At 39.5% G+C, this 23,746-nt stretch overlaps 1 protein-coding gene across 1 annotated transcript; it reads left to right on the top strand.

Annotated features, from left to right (window-relative positions):
* Positions 1–250: 250 nt before the first annotated feature.
* On the top strand, positions 251–22,076 carry atp6v1h (ATPase H+ transporting V1 subunit H). The gene is made up of 14 exons (XM_041949827.1): positions 251–318; positions 1,104–1,255; positions 2,197–2,296; positions 2,524–2,613; positions 3,303–3,416; positions 4,670–4,774; positions 6,108–6,167; positions 7,130–7,227; positions 8,556–8,748; positions 12,331–12,509; positions 12,929–13,054; positions 14,694–14,795; positions 15,770–15,883; positions 21,687–22,076. The coding sequence occupies exons 2-14, from the start codon at positions 1,152–1,154 to the stop codon at positions 21,754–21,756; spliced, it is 1,455 nt and encodes a 484-aa protein (XP_041805761.1). The 5' UTR covers positions 251–318; positions 1,104–1,151; the 3' UTR covers positions 21,757–22,076.
* Positions 22,077–23,746: the final 1,670 nt, after the last annotated feature.

Here is a 23,746-nt window from a genome sequence, read left to right on the forward strand (position 1 = left end):
TTATCAGTTAGTTATCCTTAAAGTCTAATTTATCTTCAATTTTGTAAAAACGCTCATAAAATTCCCCCCTATTTACAGGAGACATGGAGTCTATCTATCTATATAATTTGTCAGTCATCTATTGCCCAGATTATTATACCAAGGGACTGTAGCCATGATGTTCTACCGTTAAATTACTATGGGCATTAGGGAGGAACTGATTTGTCCGTCTTCTCTAACTTCTGCTGGGGTCAGACTGACTCATGTGACCGGCTGTCACATGATAGAACGTGACGCCGTGTTGTAGTCTGTCAGCTGTTCGCATAGGACAGTAGCTGGGTGAGTAATTCAGCAGAGTTTTTACTCCGTTATTCATTATCAATTGACAAAAAATTCCCAGTTGTTTTATGTGTTTGATTCTGTAATTGGAAATGGTGCCACCTGTGTAGCTGTTATCATTTTGACACGGCGACCGAACGGAGGTGAAGCTGCGTTAGCACAGCTAGCTTAGGGTTAGCATCCACATCTTATTTAGCTAGATGACGCTAGCTAACGCTTAGCTAACGGTTTCACCTGTGTCAAAATTACCGCTGTAATTTTACAGTTTTACATATGTGTGTCATATTTGGCTACAGGCTTAGTGCAGTTTAATGTCATACGCTGTGTATCGAGTTTCTCTATCTTAGTCTTAGAAAGACCCACCATGATATGTCGTGACATTGGATTAAGCTAGTTACCTAGCATAGCCTACAGCCAGCGGTTTCAGCTTCAGATGCTGGGCTGTTTTTAGCAGGCTAACTAACGTCAGAATTAATCTATTAGGATGAAACGTAAAGGCTGATATTTCTGCCACACGTCGAAGTATTCCTAGTTTTAAAGGTACACTATTTGTAGCTCAAAAGTACCTACATATCTAATAGCTGTCATCTTGGTTACAGCATTGCAACAGCTAATCAACATAGTTAACTAATATGGCACATTTAACTGATTACCAAAACCAGGCGTTGTGTTTTTGGATGTCATTGGTTAATGTATTGCATCTTACATTTACAGCCTGTAGTAAAAACCCAAACCTGTAACAATGCCTGATGTTGAGTTGTGTTTATTCTGGTCTTTCCATCCAGGTGGAGCTGGATTTTTATCTACACTTATCGTGGTAGATATATTACAGGATGGATATCCGCGGGGCTGTGGACGCTGCAGTCCCCACCAACATCATTGCTGCAAAGGCAGCTGAAGTGCGAGCCAATCTGGTCAACTGGCAGTCCTACCTGCAGTAAGTAGAACAGTAGATAATTTTAATGTACTTTTACTGGACACTTTAGCAGGCATAGTTGTACAGTCTAATGCAATTCCAACAGCTCTGCCTTTACAAAGCTTACAACATTATCTGTTCAACTTTTATTATTGAGGATGTAGTGCTGGTGATGTTGTCCTTAACTGCATTATATTGAAAGTTGTTTACAATATATTATTTTCCCACCCCATTCACATACATTCCCCTTCAGCTTCAGAAAGTCTACTTCTCATGATATTGAGAGGTTTCAGGGCTCTATTTGGCAGTTAGACGTTAGAAAAATATACGCGCTTTAAGATATCTATTTTGCTATGATATTGCATTATCTCTTAAATTCAGCATGATGTGCATTTCAGCTCTCATTGCACCAGCCTTTCTGAATACATTAGTGTAACTAAGTGTCAATCTAAAAGCAGCTCTGCTCGAGTTCCTGTGTTGTGATTCACTGTCTTGAGTGATACTTCCTCTTTGAGCCTGGATGTTTTGATACAGCAGATCTAATGACTCACATCATCATTACTAAAACAAACATCTGATGACTTGACTCCTTGTTTCAATTTGTATGGCTATACTATAAGCATATTTTTACTGAGACTACCCACCTTCATGTACGATCCATAGTGTGTTTTGCTTGAGCGAGAACATGTGGTATTTCCAGGTTAATTGCCACTATTGTGCAAGCTTCCCTTGCAATTAGAAGCAGCATGCTAGTGATAGGGCAAAGGTCAGTCCTCCAGTGAGCGGGTCAGTGGCACATATGTACGCCATATGGTAAAGGAGATGTTTTGAATACCTCATGAACAATCAATAGAAACCATCACTATTTATTAGCCTATCCACTGTTGGTCTTGCTGTTGTTCGTAGTCTAAAATGTCCATAATAAATTGCCCTGAGTGATTGTATATATTGTATCTTGATAGGAGTCAGATGATCTCTGCTGAAGACTGTGAATTCATCAAGAAATTTGAGGTGGCCAACTCTGAGGAGAAACAGGTCATTCTGACCAATGAAGGACATCAGGTATCAAGTCCTTGACATTATCTGTGCATTTTTATGTATTTAGTTAATGTTCTCATCCGACACATACTTTACCAGTGCACTTTTAGATTTCTTAGTAGTTGTTTTCAAACTTCATCTTTAATCCATAACCTTTCAAGCTAACCATACACACAGCTGTCTGCATGAAGAAGTCTTGGAGGCCCTTTGCAAGTATACAAGTTTGTATATATCTATCTTGTTTTGCTCAGTGTGCAAAGACCTTTCTGAACCTGATGGCTCACATCTCCAAGGAGCAGACAGTCCAGTACATCCTGACTCTGATTGATGACACTCTGCAGGTATACCGACAGACCCACTGACTATGGACAAATAGGACACGCATGTAGACATATGTAGACATTTTGAGAAGACAGCAGGACTTTGGCCAGAAAAGTTGAAAGGATCACATCATTTTACCTTCACCAAGCAAGAGCTTTGATTTAGCTCTTGTGTCCACTCAAAGTCTTGGGAAGTGTCATGATTTTTAAAAAAGTTAAATGAGGAAGTTGACAATGGAAGAAGATGGTTGGTTGAGTAATTTTTACACCTAAATTTAGCCCAAGTTCATGTTTATGTGCAACAAAATAAATAAAAAGATAAGAGTAATACACCTAGAACTTTTTAAATCAATTATGAATGTACTGACAAACACAGGAATTCAGTTGGCTAAATTCATGTAGCTGAAAGAAACACTAAACAATTTATAATGGTTACAGTTAAAAAAAAAAAGTAAATACTTGAATGGGCTAATATGCAGTTAGTATTCTGTTACCCAGACATGGACTTCCCTTCTTCTTAAACATGTCATGTTAAGTTTTGCTTTACCTGTTAAACATGTAATAGTAACTCTGTGTCAGTATGACGTTTTTCATACACAAACTTGTAAAGATGTATTGCGTTCCATGCAGTCAATCAGTTTCTCCAGCTGTGCAGCAGATGCATCTGATTCTAAGAGCTCATCTAACATCTTAACTCTACTCTGACTCAGGAGAATCATCAGCGTGTGAACATCTTCTTTGACTACGCCAAAAAGACAAAGAATACCGCCTGGTCCTACTTCCTTCCAATGCTGAATCGTCAAGACCTTTTCACTGTCCACATGGTGAGTTAAGAGACTTTGATACTGAGTGCTTTTCAGAGAGTGGAAAAATACAAATGCAAGACATATCACAACTCAAGCTGTTCCTGTGACATTAGAGTAGTTGGTGCATGTCAAACCCAATGAAGTCCCACAACCCAGGCAGCTTTTTGCTGTTGAAAAATTTTATCGACTGTCATGAGGAACGTTGTCAGTCCATATACTGAACAACATCAACACATGTGTGCACTGGGCTGTGGAGCAAGGAAACATCCAGTCCATACTTTAAACTTAAAGCACAGTGGGATATTTTTAGTAGCTTGTATGTTCTAATTAAGCATACAGTGTACTCAATAGGGTACCAGAGATCTATTTTCACAGGTAAAATACTGTGTCCATTACATTTTTCACAGCCATGAATTTTTCATAGATGTGACTCTGCTTCTAATCATAGCAAGACATCAATTATTCCTCACAAAGCAGCCTTCCCCCTTTTTCCACAAAACAGGCAATTAATGTAATGATTTCTCCCTGCCACCTTTTTTCAAATATAGACTGACCACCCAATGACAAACTGAGTACTATGATGGGGCACGCACAGCTTGATTAAAAATATCAGCCAGATGGCATCCAGCAGGTGGGCATAATGTAACCCCCGAGTCTGTGACACAGCACTTTAACTCAATCCAACTGTCATGCTGATTTTGCTTTTTAATTAGAGCCTCGATATTTCTGCACATCCTCTCCTTGCAAGGAGGAAATTGGAGAATCACAGGACTCAGGAGGCACTTTGCAAGCCAAAATTGTTCATGAGATAGTTAGACAGTAATTTTTGCACTTTTGTTCAGTATTCTGCCGGATTTTCAGGACAAGTTTTTTAAAATTCAAGGATTGTTATCTCTGTGTGTCCAGCCTTCCCCAGTATTCTTATTTCTTTATTTCTTCATCTCCCTGGAATAAAACTAGAGATGCTGTAATTCATCATAGAGGACATGATCATATAGTTAGTGCTACAAATGGAAAAAGTTGTGGGGTTTTTTTTTAAGTTCCTCCTTACCTTAAAACAATGCAGCAAAATGAATGAATTTCATCATTGTTGCTCAAAATATACATTTGCTATATGAATGTTCAAAGAAATGCTTTAAAGGTCTGCCAGATTACCATTGCTGCCACTAAATGCTATACTATGATCTTTCAGTGCAGTTTACTATGGCCATGCTCTACATTTCTGTCGTTCATGCACAACAGTATGAATTTAAACTGTCTTCCCTTATTAGGCTGCAAGAATCATCGCTAAGCTGGCTGCCTGGGGCCGTGATCTGATGGAGGGAAGTGATCTGAACTACTACTTTAACTGGATCAAAAGCCAACTCAGTTCACAGGTATGTAAATCAGAGTTTGTTTTTAAAAACCATCTTGTGCTATTTAAGTCTATTTATCTAAATATTTGGGTGACAGAGGAGTTTTCAGTGACCTCTGTCAAAAAAGCTGTTAACTGCATGTGGAACAAAGACCTCAATGTTAATAAATGAAAATGGCTATAAATAAATAAAAAATGAATAACGTTTGTTATAATTATTGTGCTGTAAGAAATCTAATTTTGTGTGTAATTGAGCTTGGAAAAAAGTTAACCGATTGTTTCTTCTTTTAAATTTGTCATATCATTGGTTATTAATTTCTTAGATATTGGCACATCAGCTTCTAGAGACTTTGCTACCCCTTTCTCACATAGAGTTTAATTTATTCCTTCTTTTTCTTTTCAAAGAGTCTAATCATCTTAAATGCCAAAGTAATTTCTACTTTTTATCTCTGCTCATTTTCCGTTTATTAAATTCTATTGGCAGCACGGTGGTGCAGCAGTTAGCACTCTCGCCTCACAAGAGGAAGGTTGTGAGTGTGAACCCGGCAGCCAGCTGGGCCCATGTTTCATGTTCTCCTTGTGTCTGCTTGGGTTTCCTCTGGGTGCTTTGGCTTTCTCCCACAGTCCTAAAACATGCAGGTTAATTTGTGACTCTAAATTGCCTTTTGGTGTGAATGTGAGTGTGAATGGTTATTTGTCTCGGTGTGTCAGCCCTGTGATGAACTGGCGGCCTGTCCAGGGTGTCTCATCCAGTGTCAGCTGGGATTGGCTCCAGCCCCCCACAACCCTGCAAAGGATAAGCAGTTATAGATAATGGATGGATGGATAAATTCTATTGTTTGGGCTCACTGTGAAAACCTTGCCTGAATGAATGTAATGTATTTATTTATATTGAGTTTGAGCAGGCGTGTCAGGCCTTGAGATGGTCGGTCTGATGAAAGCTGCACTGAAGGGGCTGGCTTTGCCTTGGCAGATGTATGCACTATGGAGTGGGCTGATAAAACAGCTGAATATTGATTTCCAGTTCTTTTTATGCTTCTGCATTGCACACCGGTATTTCTAAAATATCCGGCGGTGCAGGTACAGCGCTTCCAAAAGCATGATTTTATCAGCCTCTCTTTGTTTTGAACATTCTGTGTCTTTGCAAAATATCTCCTTTAAACTATAACTGCTTTAATTGTGTTTGATATTCATTTCTCTCCTCAACAGCCAATCAAATCAGTGAGCATCCACTGTCACTGAAGTGTTGTCAAGCATACAGCACATACGGTGTAGTCCAGTGCCTCTGAAACGTAGCTTCACGCGATGGATTGTGAACAATTGTGCACCTGTTTCTTTTGTTTATCTCTCATTAGAACCTACATGGTACAGGTCCAGAAACAGGCTCAGGAGCAGGAACTATTTCCCCCAGTGAAGTGAGTATGAGTGAAGTGCATCTTCGGTCACAATGGCGCTTCCAAAATAAAACAAAAACAAACAAAAAACGGCAGAGTTTGTGCAAGCTGGCGTCTGTCAGCTGTTGTGAACTTTCACATTTTCTCTTTCTCCTCTTTATCTCTCCCATCCTGTTCTTGCACTCCAGTTTTTCATTAATAATTGCAGACTGTTGGAGATCTGTGTAGAACAATCCTCCATTTAGACAGCATGGTGTTTGCTGCCACTGGTTGGTTTTAACTGTACATGTGAAAATTGCATGCAGTAAGCCACTTCTCCTTAATGCTGAAAGCGCATGACAAACACAGCTTCTCCTGTGCATTAGGATAACGAGGGAAAATTGGAATAGCATTTGCACAGCAACAGCATCGTCCCATTTTATTTCCTATACTTTACCAAGCATCCATGATTATTCTGAGAAGTGTGCTCAGAATTCTATTGACACAAGTGCTATCTAATAATAACTGAACATCATCTTTTCCTCTGCATTTACAACCAGGTAACCTCCACTCCTCCACTCTTTTGTCGTCACTGCTGCCTGTTCTTTCTGCTGGACTTCTTTGCTTCTCTAATTAACAGATTAATGTGATCTATTTTCTCCTCTCAGATTCCTCCACTCTCTAATCTCAATTTGCATTATTCTGCTCAGGTGTGATGGGACACTTTTCCCTGCTATTGCTCTGTATCGTACTACTGGGTCTGTGGCCTAGCATGTGTTGATGTATAATACTATACTGCATGTGCAATGCCTCAGGTTTGATTGGTGACAGTAATGCAAGTTTTGGACTGGCCTTCTTCCACGTGCTGTATCTGCTTGTCAACTACTCCATGTTTTAGACCTGCACTAATTGTAGTTGACCCTCTAACATTTTGTTTGTTTTCCTGATTACACAGCTAAGGCTTATACTTCTGTTGAGTAAACGTTTGCCTCTGTATTTTGCAGAGCTCCCAGTATGTCCAGTGTGTGGCTGGATGCCTTCAGCTGATGCTGAGGGTCAATGAGTATAGGTTTGCCTGGGTGGAGGCTGATGGAGTCAACTGGTGAGTAATGACTCCTGATACCTGCAGTTTTTTAATACTAATTCAAATTAATCAGAGTAGTCATGGTGAGATGGTGGCGGTAAGATGTCGTTGTTATGGGTCTGATCAAAAGAACTCTCATGGTGTTTTATTTATGGTGTATCAAATTCATCAGTAAGTTAAATGTTATCCTAATAATCCATTGACAGCAGCAATATAAATCTGGAGTACATTATGTGCAACTTGCCATTCAGACAGCTGTCAATATAGAATACAGGACACAAAAGTACAACAATAAGCAAAGGCAATAGTAAATACAGAAAAGTGTACACCAACACCACATTTGCCATCATTACTCGTCACCGAAACCACCAGAGAAGAAGAAGTTAGAAACTAGAGGAGCACCCTGTCAGATCCAAGGCTATTAACAGGCCAAATTACATTTTCTTTAAAGAGCCAATTACTGATGGAATAAAAGACCTCTTCCTGTTAGTGCCATCTCAAGAGGGGAAATCTCCGTCCTGATGGAAGCAAATTAACCTCATTTTGTTAAGGCTGCTGGTAGTCCAGTAAAATGACCTGAGCTCTCTCTATGGCCCTGACATGGCATAAATTGACCCTTTGTGTGATGCTTGTAAGCTTTGGAAACTGTATTAAAACTTCAGAGGCCACAATTTCAGTGACTTTAATTTTCTGTATGCGTCACAATCTTGATGAAATCTACCTTCTACTCAAAAAGAAAAAAAATCTCCACCCCGTCCAAAAATGGACCTACGGAAAAATATTGCTGAGGATCCCAAAAGTCCCACATGGATGTGAGGGATGTTTACGATTATTTTGTTTTGCAGTTTACACGGCCAGAAATTGTCTGAGATGTTAATCAACACTCGTGATGTGGAAGTTGAATTTTTTTAAGAGTTTAACTGCCAAACTGTCTTGTGGTACAAATTATTAGTGATTCCCACCATCTTTTGCCATACTTTTTTCTTAATGCAGCATCGTAAAACTAGCCTTCCTGCTCAGTTTGGATCAGAAAATGATTGCACGTCTATGAACTCCACACCTCTGCACTTACCAGCTAATTCTGCAAATGTACGCTGTGCTGTCTATCTGTGGTCATTAGTACTCTGTATTTTGAGCAGCTCTTCTGTTATCTAAAGACTGTCTGTCTGAACATTTCAATCTCAGCCATCATCAGAGATAATGGATGAGCAGCATGTAGGCACACAGCTGTGAAAGCTCCTCTATTAGTAAACAGATGGTAGATATAGTGGTCCTTTTCCTAGCAGTGTTTTTTTTCTCATTATAGTTTTTATTTATCTTTCGTGCTTTCTTTTTTTCTGTTAAAGCATCACAGCGGTGCTGAGCAACAAGTGTGGCTTCCAGCTCCAGTACCAGATGATCTTCTGTGTTTGGCTCCTGGCCTTCAGTCCTCAGCTCTGTGAGCAGTTGAGACGCTACAACGTAGTGCCAGCGCTGTCCGACATCCTCCAGGAGTCTGTCAAGGAGAAGGTCACTCGAATCATTCTGGCAGCCTTCAGGGTATGTGTAGAATTTCTCACTCATTCTGCGTGTCTCTAAAATGCCATTTTGCACAGATATGTTTTTACCACACTGGCTGAACTGCTGTCCCTTCCTGCCTCATGGACTGGCCAAGGGGCCCCCAAGATTTATTCCCTTTTTTATTCTTTACTGTTGGATTTGAACTAACATTTCACCACATGGAAAATAAGGCAACATTTACATTGGCTGGTTGGTTTTTATCATATTAGAAATCATACCAGCATTATCCGTAATAATATGACACACCCCTACTATGATTTGGCTGGAAAACGCTGCTCTACTAGTCCTTTATTTTTAAGCTATCAAATATTTTACCTTACCTTTATACTGATATAGGACATACTGTGTGTATTATCTGAATCTTGGACAGCACTTTGAACATTTGTATTTAATTTGGCTTTATACTTCACCACGCAGTGTATCGCAACAAATTAAAATAACAACTCTTAAAACAACAGAAGAGGCAGCTTGCAAAACCAAGCCCATAAAAGATATATCATTTATGATCATGCTGCCCTTTCAGCTGCCTGCTGTGATTGCTCTAAACATCTACTGAATATTTAATGCAGTCTTAAGAGCCGCGTTCAAGACTTGCTCTGTTGTTTTGTGTTTATGCATGCCCCATACTACGCCCTGGAAAAATTAAATAAATGGCAGTGGCCTCGTTTATCTTCTCATGCTGTGCATGCTTTTTTACAAGAGGAACTTCATCTGACAGGGCACCAACACAGGTCTGAAACATCTAAGAAATACAATGAAAATCAATGTGATACTTCCAGGTTCTCCGAGGGCTGATTGTTGGATTTTGGAACAGAAGTGATTTCTTTGTTCTCACTAGTAAGCATTTTATACAGATCAACACGCCTCTCCTAAGTTAACATACTGTATACTGATATTTTTGCTAACGGTAACAATCTTGTGCTATAACACTGCATTTGTCTAGTCAACAGCCAGTGGTACCTGGCCAACTTCAACGTATGCCACATAAAATACAAAACTTAATATTAATTTCTTCTCTACAAATCATGGCCTTGAGGAAAAATGAATTATAAGTGAAAGGCTTCAGAGATATTCTGGTTTAGTCCACCCTGGCAACACCAGACAGCCACACAGCGACCTTGCTGTCGGGTCAGATGACCTTGCTGACAGAGCACAATGGTGTGGTAAAGGCATTGATTACATGATTGAAACATGAGCTCATACATCAGTGGAGGAAAGTTGCCTGATTTTGAAACCCAACTTAAAGTAAGTTATTTAAGGTTGCTTTTACTTCTCTGTCAGCCAGTTCCCATCAATATTCCACTGCAATTGTGACCTCAGGAAATAGGCATCTGTGTTCCTAAAGGACTACCTTTCTTGTGTCTTTGTTTACTGACGTTTGAGACCACATTTTATAGAATGCTCTGTACTGTGTTATGTTTGCCGCAATAGACTGTACATGTTCCTGCTTTGAATTTCCCTCAAAGCACATTCATCACACCTCTCATGCAAGCAGCGCTGTCATGTCAAGCATTTGTGAGTGCTCCCATAAAGCGAGGGGCTCTGTTTTTAATTGGCCAGAGAAGTTTGTAGTTCAGTTTAGTGCTATATTTAAGCTAATTAAAGGCAGTGGTGAGCAATGAAGGGAGACCCTGAAACGTCTTGACGTTCAGTGGATTTTCCCCAGAGTCGTTCATCTTACCATTATCGTGAGTTAGGAGAGCTACAAAAACATTGTTCATCGCCAGCAAATACAGAATTGTTTTGTTGAGACCCAAAGGCTCACTACTGTGTGTCAAATTTTATGGAAGTTGGGACTATCACATGTGATAGGAATTTGCTTTTCACAAAATTCTTCGACAAAAATATTCTACATTGTTCAGCATGTTGTTATTTTCCCAAATGTCCTAATTATGCAAATGATTTTGCTCACCACATGGGAATAGCAGTGTGACTGGAATTATCCCGACCATCTGGAAGTCCTTGAACACATCCTCAAAGGCAGTACTGTGTTTATGATGTGTTTGCCCTAACCTGTCCGTGGTACGAAAAGTTTCTCTTTTTTTTACAATTAGGAAAACATGACATTTCTTTTAGCCATAGACCTTGAAAGGCAAGCAGGCTCTTAGCATTTGCTGTGACTTGGCCTTTTTGCTGTATTTAAGAAGGATGCTGTGCTCACATTGCAGGTTCTTGCATGAAAACATTTGTCTGATATTTGTAGTCAGCTGTAGCTATGCCCTCAATGGTGGCGTAAAGGGTTCAGAGAGCGGGATCATGGATGGAGTGGCTGTCTTTGATGTCAGACCCCCTTGAATTCACTTTTCTTTAGTGTCACTCCAAAATGTCAACACCACTTTTTTCTGCAACTTTGTCCAGAGATTTTGCTACAGAAATAGCTTTAACAGTACTTGAACATTGTGTTCCTGTTGCAGCACAGCTCTACATTCATCCCCTTCACACCTCACTCACATGAAACGGAAGCTTGGTTCAAAGTGTTCTTTTAAATGCAGTGTCCACCTGGGGAGAAATTCAATACTTCAACTTCAATAATGTCATTTGATACTGGTAGTCTATGGTTTGGATACAAGCCTCCTTCACACTATGTTCATTTTAAATTATGATAAAGAAGTTTTACACACTGTTTTGAATAAAATAATTCGGCTTTTGGCTAATACCCAAAACTCAATGTCTCCCACCCCCATTATATAAAAAGCTCTGTATAAATTCAGCTATTTATGACCGACGACATGCTCACTGCTGTATATTTGCAGCAGATTACAGCACTCTCTGCAAACACTTCACCTGCTCACTTCTCACTCCACAACGCTGTTCAGAAACCACAGAATTAGGAGCCACCTTTTCTTCTTTTTGTCATTTGAATCCTCTGGTGTCACTGATTGTTACTGTGGAAACATGGCTCTTCGTTATCCGGGGGGTAGGATGACTTATTTTTCAGGCGTAAAACAAGCCAGTTTGTATTTTTGTGATGCTGTCTTACTTGCATTCAGTGAACCTAAGAGTAAAAGTAAGACTGGCCTAATGTTACAGACCAGTGTAAATATATTGAAACTGCTCTCAGGTCAAACGACCGCCTGTGACCAAGCATCTGCAACAGCCTAATACACCTAGAAACATTTTAATATAAAGTACAAATGGTATGGCAAAATTTCAGTTTCTGCCATCAGGTCTCTCAACCCTATTTACAGTAATATCTTTATTTGACAGCATTACTTCATGTGACATTGAAAAAAAATACAAAGTAGCCTCACATGATTGTTAATTTAAACACAAGATACTTGTGCTCAAAAAGAGGATTCATTCTCAGTGAAGAACCTTGGACCCCTAATCTGCCTCTATACATGCCAAACTACTTTTTAAAATTAGGGTTTTTTAAAGTTACGAGGAACAATTATCTTCATTATCAAATTCCCATCACAGCTTCAGCAAGCTCGAGCTGATATGTTTAAATTGTTTGTTAAGCCAATTTCTGATATTTTTTTGAGTGAGTGTAGTCACATGTTTGCGTTTGTGTGTAGTGTACAAATCAAGTCTTTTCCTCACGCTGTTTCTTTGTGACAGAATCTCCTGGAGAAGGCAGCCGAGAGGGAGACCCGACAGGAGTACGCTTTGGCCATGATTCAGTGCAAGGTGCTGAAGCAGCTGGAGAACCTTGAGCAGCAGAAGTACGATGATGAGGACATCACCGAGGACATTAAGTTCCTGCTGGAGAGGCTGGGAGAGAGTGTGCAGGATCTCAGGTACCTAGTGGACTCCATTTCATGAGGATCATTCAGTCAGGCATACTTTACCAAACCATTTACTTTCAGCCAGAAGTTCTGTACAGATTGTGATTGTGAAAAAACTGAATGGAATGTGATGAATGTAAAAAATAAATGTTTGGACTAAGTCTTAGAATTAAGGGTATTGTAGTGCTATGCATCAATCTGGTCTATGAAGTGGTCTATTTTCTAAAGACATTTCTGTTCATCTTGCTGCAATGCTGCATTGATTACATGTGTGGGTGACCTTAAGATACTCTTGAAAATGGGCTACGCCTCTTAAATCACCACTCTTCACAACAGATGGGTTGAAAGAAAGTAGCTCCTTTTTGCTGAAGGAGAAATAACAGTGACGATCCTTTGACTGTTTTTTTCTTCTTCTTCTTCTTAATCAACAGCTCATTTGATGAGTACAGCTCTGAACTCAAGTCCGGCCGCCTAGAATGGAGTCCTGTGCACAAGTCTGAGAAGTTCTGGCGTGAGAATGCTGTCCGCCTGAACGAGAAGAACTACGAGCTCCTCAAGTAAGAAGGAGCATGCACTGCAGCCAGACAGTTTATTTTCTCCATCTCCCGTTTTTTTTTTTTTTACCTTGGCGTTGGTGGAGCCACTAAGAGCAATGCTGCTGAAAGAACAGCTTGTGCAGTTACACAAAGGCACAAAATATGCTTTATTATAGATACAAAAGATATTTCCTCTAGAGAGAATAATTAAAATGAACTGAAATTAAAAGACTTGATTTGTTCTGAAAAGTTTAATTGAGTTTTTTTTCCTCTAAACTGCATGTGACAATGGGGTTTTGAAGGTTTAATCCAGCTTCCTGAATAAAAAGAAAGTGTGTAGGACCAATTTTAAAAAGGCTTTTGAATTCAATAAAACATGTGTTGTAAAATGTGTTGAACTGAATTTAAGAGTAAGAATAGAAATGACATAGCTTTAGGAATGGTAACGTCAGTCAGCTGGTTGTGCACTCAGGCTGACCACTTTTTCTGAGATAAAATATCAAAACAACTGCTGGATGGATTGCAAAGACGTTTTTGTCCGACTTTTTCTGTAGCGCCATCATCAGGTCAAAATTTCAATTTGTCCAGTCCTTTGGTGTATGACCAAATACCTGCAAAACTAATGACACTCTCATATTAAACATATTAACTAACATATTAAACTAAGATGGTGAACATGGTGAATGTTTCAAAGCATCAGCATATTAACTTTGTTGTCGTGAGCGTGTTAGCATGCTGATGTTAGCATTTAGCAAAGTTCAGCCTCACAGAACTGCTAGCTAACGTGGCTGCAGACTTATGTCTTGTTTTATGTAAGTTGCATGTGAAAATGAAGCTTTGAAAGATTTAATACTGTTTCCCAAATTCAGGAATATGATAGTTGTATAATCTTCATTTTAAACAGTTTTAAATTAATTGAAACTGAAAGTTTCAGTGTCGAATGTCACATATATACAAAACACCGTGTGCCTTCACTTCTCAGGCTGTACTTTTAAGAGCTACCAAAAAGGCACACACTCGCCAGCATCATGTTTAGTGGTTGTACAGCCTCTTTATATTGTTTCTCATTCTTGTTGTGTGTGTGTGCGTGTGTGTGTGTGGCCCATCCAAGGACTCAGACCACAAGAGATAACACATCAACTTGTTTCTCTGTGCTTTGTTATTCCAGTCACATACTCTGTTGGGCCTACTGACATTCAGTAAAAATCCTGATCTATCCATCTCATTGTCTCATCACTGTCCTCTCTCTGTAATCAGATCAGGCATCATCTCATCTTAAATTACCCTCCCTTTTTATTAGTCTTTTTTCCCGGACTCTCACCCACGCTTTGTCTCAGTTTGAACCCTGAGGTGTCACTGTTTCAGAGGATGCCTTCTGTCTCATGTCCTTGGATTAAGATGTTAGTGTTTGGGTTGTTCCTCAGTTTTAGAGTAACATTAAGTCAGGCTTTCAGAGAGATCAGTGCATTTCTACACCCAACTAAGATTAGATAAGAAAAATAATCTCTATTTGATGAAGCTTTCTCAGTAAAGTGATGGCCTAGAAGCATCTGAGAAATCTGTGATTTTCAGAGTGAATAACATGTGATGGAATCTGCCGTTCGATGCAGGCAGACCTCCTTTTCAGTGCCTCTCCTTTTGTTTGCCTTTTCTTCAATAGGATCTTGACAAGGCTGTTGGAGGTGTCTGATGATCCACAAGTCATTGCAGTGGCAGCTCACGACATTGGAGAGTATGTGCGACATTACCCACGTGGCAAACGGTGAGGCATTTTTCTGCAAAAGGAAAAAAACAATCCATAATAAAGCCTAAAGTCACTCTGTGTAGAATTTCTGACCTTTGCACCCCGTTGTGGTAGTATCACAAGACATAATGATAAACTGCAATGCAAAAAAACATATCCACTATGGTTTTTTTCATGTGAATCTATGTCTAAAGTGAGATAGCAGCAGTGTATAAGCACCACTGAAGCCTCCAGCCCGTCCTATCCACACCTCAATCACTGTCCTCAGAACCAGCTGTCCCTTCAGCCGCTGAAAGGACAGCAGGAGGACATACCGTCTTCACCCATCATCCGAAACATGGTAGACAGTAATAGGCTGAAAAGCATCAGACACAATTTATTGTATTGTATACTGTATATGTTCTATGTATACATCCAGTTTTTTCAGCTCTTTGCCAATAATTTTACTGGTAATGTTTGTGATTCTGTTGGCCCTTTTGTTGATCTATCTGAAAAACACACACAATCTTCAGGAAGTAAAAGAGATTGTTGTCTGTTTCTTTTCTGTATTGCTGAAGTTAAGAGTGTCTGTCCACCTTCTTAAATCCTGTGAGGCTGCTAGTTCTCATCTCCACATCCTTCCTATGCATTCTTTAGGTTGCCATCAACAGACACTGTGTGATTGACAGATTAATAGCTTTTTCTTGTCTCCCACATCAATCTTATTACCCTGTGTTCTGGTCTCAGGGTTGATAAGCCCCATTTCTAGTGTTACGCTTGTAATTAGACCCCGTTAGGATCAGTGTCCTCACCAGACTTCCTTTATATTCACCTACTTTTCTTCTCTTTGGTCACACCATTTACTGTGTTATCACAGGAGTTATGGAGGTGTGTTTCTCCTTTTCATACCATTATATCATTTTACAAGGTCAGTGACCCCTGACTGAAATAGTACCTGTTTTCTGTATGGATAAAGGTTTTCTCCCATTACTCCTTTTTTCCTCCCATTTCAGGGTGATTGAGCAACTGGGTGGAAAACAGCTTGTCATGAATCATATGCACCACGAGGACCAGCTAGTCCGTTACAACGCCCTGTTGGCTGTGCAGAAGCTCATGGTCCACAACTGGTATGAACACATTTGTGTATATACACAACAATATAATTTATATGAGCCACTTATCACCCAGACGTTGTTATGAAAAAAAGTAGTCCTTATAGTTTTAATCAAACCAGGCTTTCTGACATTAAATAACAACCCCCTGCATTTACTTATAAATGATTTAATGCCCTGTATACCCTCACAAGTATTTTCATTGATTTTGAGTGATTATCTACTTCGGTTTCAGTTGGACGGAGATTTGCTGGAAATTATGTGAGGACAATGTATTCGGTGTACTGATGAGAATGATAAAAGCCTAATTTGCTCCAACAGGTGCAACAAAGCTAACAGGAGATTTATAAAGGCGTCAGTCAAGCTCAGTCTGTACACATCCACACAGTCCTAAGAAAGATCAAATTAAGCAAAATAAGTGAAATATACCTGTGTGGGAGGACCATGGCAAGACCTTTAAAGATGAGATACAAAGATATTAGTTTATTACATCAGTATTTAATGTCTTTGTAGCCTCTTTTAGTGACTAACCATCCAGCTACTAAACTGTTTTGACTGTGTGTTTTATGTTATTCATGGAGAATACAAAGGCTGAAATGTAGAAGCCAAAGGTTATTGAGGATTCTGCTCTGACTGTTTGTGCAAAGAGGAAGAGTTTTTTTTTTTTTTTTTTTTTTGGTTGTTCAATGTGTGCAGAGCTTTGTCTGCACAGCTGCACTTTAAAGGTTGCCTCTGTGCGTGCACCAGTTAGCTAACTAGGCTAATGCTTGGGCACATTTGGGGAAATACACTTTGCTTTCTTGCAGAGAGTTAGAGCAGATGATTGTTACCATTTCATGTACCATTTTATGTCTTATTTGTTGAATCTGTTCAACTTGACAGTGGTGGCTTTACAGGGGTTATTTGTGGGATTTTTTCTTGAAGAGGAACAGTGAGTTCCCTTCTTAGTCTATTAGTGCTAAGCTACACTAACTGGCTGTAGCTTCACATTTAATGTGCAGACAGAAAAGTGATATTAATCTCCTCATCTATCTCTCATCTAATTTAAGATCAAATATGGACAATCTTGGATCAATTCTAAAATATTCTTAAAATATATTTCTAGTCATTTAGAAAACTATAACTCAACTTAGTGTGTTTTTTTTTCTATCGACTGGATTGCTCAGAAACACAAAACAAATCAACAAGCAACAAGTGAAAGTGTGTTTCTGCTGCCACTATCTAAAACACACTCTGCTCCCTGAGCAACTGTGGATGGAGGTATTGTGTTTAATGTCATGGTGTCGTGCTGTTTTCCCATCTAAGTGACCATAATGTTCTGTGCAAACTGTATGTTCGCTGAAGAGCGGGCATAAGTTTATTTATTCACTGTAGCACAAAAGGTTTGTTTCAGTAACTGAAAAGAAAGACATGCTCATTATCAGACATACAATAGAAAGCAAGATGTCCTTTCCCCACCTCAGCTTGAATGCTGTGACTTTCAGTGTGAGATAGATGGCTTCTTTTTAATCCATAATAACATCTTGCAGGCTGAACAGTCATTAACTGTTAGCAAGGGCAGATGCAGGGTTAATTACATGATTTGGTCGTTTCGGGAAGTTTCCTTTGAGCCCAAAGAGATCTTTGTGATCTAGATTCCTGTGTTTGACAATATTTGGCCGTATGTTGAATCCCAGAAACTGGAACTCATGTTGTTATTTTATTATCTGTCTGCAAGAATTGAACTTGAATATGAGTTGTAGTCTGAGTTAAGAGCTGATGCAAAGTTCAGCACTCACCTTTTATACACAAAACAAAGTTGACTTGATTTTATATGGAAATGGATGTTTCATCACTCACTGCTTGTTGTAAAGCTGCGTGAAAGCAGCAGCGTCTAATTTAAAAGCCTGGCACACAAATCACATCTGAAGACATTCATCTATCTTTGTATTTTCTTTCACTTCTTCACCTTCCAAGGCTTCATCCCAGTCCTTCTCCTCTGATGAACTCTAGGCTGTGACATGCTGTTACTCAGCATGTCTGCTGATGTGGCAGCACAGTGACTGATTTTGTTTTTGTGTTGATATGATAAAATAGTTTAGCAAAGACAATGATGAAAAGCATGGGCATGTTGGGATGGGATGTTCATTACAGTTTTCTCTGTTACATCCTGGCTGCTTTTCCACTAGTTTGTTTACTTCGACAGAGCCTGTTATGTGAGGGGTTATTATGTCTCATGGTTGTTTCGCCACATTGAAATATGTGTGCTGCCTCAATTCATAGCCTTCATGAAAACGGAGATATGTGAATGCTTCTGCAGAGCGAGGAAAATACTAAGGTTGCTGATGTTATTATTTTTTTTGAAAAGGTGATCAAAGATATTTTCAGAGCAGCTCACCACACCCACTGTCACCTGAGTGGGTTGCCCTGCCATTGTTTCCATGAAGATCTTCTTACTGAAGGGCCCCTGCTGTCATGACAACAGCCCAGATGGATGTATGAACTGAGGAACTATTGTTATTCATCCTTGTGGCCTTTATTCTGCTTTGAAGTCATTTTCTTTAACATGTTTCCTGAACTGGAAAGAATCATGAGTCAGTGTGATTTTTGCCACGCAGCTCCGTATTGATGGATTGCTGTTTAAGCCCATCAGCTATTGATGGTCATTCTGTCCTGGTGCTGCACTGGCCTCAGTGTCAAAGACTGAAGCACAGCCCTTTATACAGAAGTCGATATTTCATGACGTATTATTAGATAACATTTCATGCACTAGCCTGGCTATAAGGTTCACCAAAATGCCTGTTGAAGATCACAGTGTGCTCCTGTTCAAAAAGCCAGAGGGAGGCAGTGAAAGTGACCTTGCCGAGAATTTCAAGGGAATAAATGGCCTTAAATTCATATTCCTCTTACCAATCCTTGTTTCACTGAAATTGTCACTGAATAGAAAGCGCTGTTGATTTCCAGTGATTGAATGCTGTTTATTTCCAAGATACCTTTGTCTTTTGTTGTTACATTATATTATTACATAAAGCTTCTTGAAAATGATGCTCTACTTGTTAGAAAGAATGCAACAGCATTCAGGTATTTTTGTTGTTGTTGTTTTTGGCAGTAATAATCAGATTAATCAATCTGTTTAGTTTAAATTCATCTACTGCTTTTTTTGTGAAAGCCAATAGAATAGGATAATGGAATAAACAGCATGAAAATGTGCAATATTTGCTGGTGGAATTGTTGAATCTTAGTGTTAACTAATGGAAACCTGGTAACAGGAGCCTAGGAAAATGAAATTGTGAAAGAAAAGGTTGAATATCCGCAGGCTGCCAGCACAAAGTTAACTAGAGATCCACCTTTTTGGGTTGTGGCCAAACCCCGTGTAGGCAGATTGACCAAAATGAATCCATCTCATTAGCCTGCCGTTCCCCTAGCAGCAGAGAGAGTGCAGGGGCGGTGGGTTGTTCAGTTAAATATGTTTAGTCTGCCGGACTCATGGATCCTTTATCTGACTGAGGTCTGTGCAAGTTAGAATTCATGGCCGGACCTTGCTGGGAAATATATCTGCTGTGTATTGATGAATCTATGATGCTGTCCGTGGTGCTGAAGCAGCAGACAGATTTGTAATTGTCCCTTTTTCTCTCAGTCCTGTTGTCCTTCTGTCAGTTTTGTCTCAGATCTATAATATTCTAATATATGTATCTAATAAGATGCAGGTCTCTCGTTCTCTCTGTCATGTTAGGTGACTGCTCCCAACAACAACAAGCTGGTCAGGGTTAAACAACACATCTGTGAACTAAAGCCAAGGAACCAAAACTCAAACACATCATGACATCAGTGATTAGTGAAAACATCCATAGAATACAAATGGAAAGAAGTAGACCTGTACAAGGGACAGCCCCACTGTCAGAAACAGTAAATAGTTACTGTGACGCACTATTGTTGTTGCTTTGTCATGGAACAGCAGCAGCGTGCTCTTGTGAATGCACTTGGATAATTATTGTCAACTGATTGTGATATAATGTAATGTTATCAAAGGTGAAAATACAAGAAAATTGACCTTGAATGTGGCATTTCAGCAAAGTGAAATTGCTCCCCGTATGTGTTTTATTACATTCAGTGATCCAGTGCCAGAGAAATGAATTGGCAAAGCAAATCACGCTCTGTGTAAAAGGGCCTTTAGATGTGTTTTCCTCTGCAGAGACAAGGCTGAATATTGAAAGTGTTGTAAATTAGGTTGCTGAAGTGTGTGGATTTCATTCTGATACTGTTTTTATTTAGCATGCATTTATCTTATGATTGGCTCTCACTGCCTGGTGCCGTATTCGCACACAGTAAGACCTGATTATTGTATCCCACTTTCAGATTGGTAATAAACCACATTATAATTTGTATTTTAAGAGAGTTGATGTATTTCCTTATATAGCATGTGATTTAAGTATAGCCAGTATCTTGCTGTTCAACCTCCATGACTCATATTGCTGTGTTTAGGTATTAATTCATGCAGCAGCTACAGATGCATCTGAGAGCGCTTTGGCTGCAGAACACTGACTTCTTGTTCATCTTTCCAATTATTGTCATCTGCCTTTATTAACTCCCTGGCAGTGAACATACTGTATAGCTGCTCTTTGTAGACCAGCTAAGGTTCTCACTGACAATGTCAGGGAAGTGTGGAGGGTTTTCAAGTTGGATGTTTTTTTCCCTCTTAAAAGCTGAAAATCTCCATGACACTGTGAGTAAGTCCCTGTGGGAAACAGAGGATAATGATCTAAAGATAAAAGCTGTTGACTTCGATAGATTGGAATTGATGGCGAGCTCGTATGAGAACCATTCCTGCCATTTCATTAATTAACTGCATTTTTTGTTTTCTTTAAGTCACTTCATTCAGATCAGTAAAATTTTCAGGTGCAGATGCAGAATTTTGGCCCTCAAACACTGCACACACCTGCTTGATTTGTTCATCGGGGTCAGTTGTCCGCAGTGAGATCAAACATTGAAGTGGCGTGGAAGCTTTGACCGGAGATGAGAAACGAGACCAGAGAAAAAAATGGAAAAACGCAGAAAAGTACTTTTAAGTTTTATGACACAGAAAGGCTATTGTGCTGTGTCCTGTGTCTCTTGCATGTTGTGCTGTATAAACTCACTGCTGTGGTTCGTACTTTAAAAATAGACCAATGTTGTTTATCAGCACTCACTGGTCTGAGTCTTAGTTTTTAAGGCGAGCGTGCTTTCCATCGTCAGCCTTTTCCGTTTCTAGGTTTGTGAGAGACATTTGATATTTCTGGTAGCAGTGAGGTGAGTTTCATGACATCATATCTGAAAATGTTACCGCCAAAAAGAAACCTAAAGGAGAAGTGTGACCTTTCAAAATAATGGAGTTTTATTTCAACACATAGACTAACATCATGTCTGGGTCAGAATGAGCGAGTGAAGTTCATATTCAGAGAATGAGACTGTCAGTTAAAATCACCACTTACTCTGATATTTAAGGATATTAAAGGACCTAATTCCACTTCATTAATCAGCTGGATGGGATTTGAAATACATGTCACTGAAGGAGTAGTTGCACATTTTTGGAAATATGCGTATTTGCTTTCTTGCTTAGCATTGGATGAGAAGATTGGCACCATCTAATCTGTCAATTCAGTATGGCTCTATCCAAAAGTAACAAGGTCTGCCAGCACCTCTAAAGCTCAGTAATCACTCACTGATGTTACATGTCATGGCAAAATGTCAGACTATTCCTTTAAATGATATTTAAGGTGTATTGAAGGTTATCAGGTGGATAGCAACTACAAGTGGATTTTTGTTGGGAGTGTTGACGTGTAACTTGCTCTTTCCTCCACAGGGAGTACCTGGGAAGACAACTCCAGTCCACTGATCAGCAGCAAGCTCCGGCCGTGGCAGCTCGAAGCTGAACTATTCCTGTGCATGTGTGTTTGTGTATTACTGTGAGGATGAGTGCGTACTGTGTGTACATTGGTCTTTGTCAGTTTAATGATCAGATGTTCATTTTGTGTAATAACTTGAAAATCAAACAGTGTGCTTACCTCCTTCCACCCGCACCCCAAATGATTCTCCATGTCGACTTGATTTGACTGTCGTGCTTGGTGTCGTGCCCTCTCAGCTAAGTGATGTGTGGTGATTGAAGTCGCACTTAATGTACAAAACTGCGAGTTATTTAAGTCTTACCTGTAAAACATTGTATGTATCCCAATAAAGATGCTTACCTATGGTGTCCCTGTGTTGCATCTGTGCTTCTTGTGCAGGATTCGGCTGTTATTGGGGTTACAACCGCTGAATAACAAAGAGATTTACTGAGATTAACCTGATTAAGATTATTGAGTTTTATCAGACCGTATTCAGCAAGTAAATGTAAAGGCTGAGGCTGAGAAACAAGGTTTTTAGTTTGTGTGTGTTTTTCACACAAATGTCCTGTAGGATAAAATGATGCCGTGATGACATTTTATATCCAGAGATCATTGGTGTTGCTGATATTGAGCTTCAGGTGATTGTTGCTGCACCATGTGATGAAGCTCTCTATTAGTCCTCTGTGAAAAGCAGTCGTAAAGTGAAGGCGGCAGATTTCTCACTGGACATTATTCACTGGAATCACACGTCAATATAGTGATAAATTCCATTTCACCAAAAAATACACTTCACTACCTTTTATTCAATTCCTTCAAAGTCTTCACTACATATTTCATATGAGTCTGGCCAGACACGGATGCAAACTGCAGCTTGACTGGTTGGTGAGGCTGTAATTCTAGTTGTTGTCATGTTTACGCTTATTTGCCTTCAGGCTCAAGTTGAGCATAACCTTCACTTTGAAAAAAAAAAATCCATTCATCCTTCAAACTGTGCCTGCAATACAGAGTAAGAAAGCTTGTGAAGTGTTAATTTAGTAAATTGTAATAATGCTCTGTTGTGAAATGAAAAGAGGCCTTGATGCAAAGCTTTTTTTCTTTCTTCCAACTTGAACATTTTAAACTGAAATAAAACATCAGAACTTTCAGCCAGAAAAGGTAACAGCCTATTTCCAAAAATCCCCCAATTTCCTATTGGATGTACAAAAGTGGAACTCCAGCAAAATCACTTTCACAGCTTTAAAAGAAATAGACCCTCAGTGGTCGCTTTATTAGGTGCACTTGCACAAACTAACGAAATTCAATACATACCTTTACAGCATTAATGTTCAGTCTTTGGTGACAAAATACATAAACTCACTTCTATGTTTGTTCTTGAGCCGTAGTTAAAGCTGCTGGTTATGTTGAGAGGTGTTTTGTCCTCCCTATTTACATACACGACTGGGAATTAGAAATTTAGATTATTAGAAACACCTCTGAATAGAATCCAGTTGTCCACCATTACTGTGACCTTCATGCTGACACATCATGGTTTCTGTACTTCTGCCATTTTAAAGTGAATATCTTTTGTATTCGGACTGTTGATGCATCACTTTGGGCCTTTGGAAATTGTAATGGCGATTTTTCAGCAGTTAATCAGTTACTTGAGGAAACAGCAGTCCTGCTTTTCACATGCAGCAACCTTTCCAAACTCTGTCACCCAGCCTGAGTGAAAACAGAACCAGCCTCTCCAGGCTTTTCCCATTCTTCAGAATAATTTGCCGTCCAATCACTGGTGCCTATCTTGGTCTTTTGACGACTGCAAAAAAAAAACAGATAACACCCTACAGTCATCTAAAATAAAAAGTTTTTGGCAGAATACAAACTGCACACCTGCGATGTTAACAACAAAACAGTGAACCTTCATTCAAAACTGAGGACGGAGGTTTTGATTGTGTTCTGCTAAACATGCAAAAGCCTCTTGTTGATCAGTAAAGACCACTTCTTCCACATCTTCTTCTCGCAGTTTGTTCTCAGACCTTCACTCCTCCAGACAACATTC

This window comes from Chelmon rostratus, chromosome 12, assembly GCF_017976325.1.
Source record: "Chelmon rostratus isolate fCheRos1 chromosome 12, fCheRos1.pri, whole genome shotgun sequence".
Taxonomy (NCBI): domain Eukaryota; kingdom Metazoa; phylum Chordata; class Actinopteri; order Chaetodontiformes; family Chaetodontidae; genus Chelmon; species Chelmon rostratus.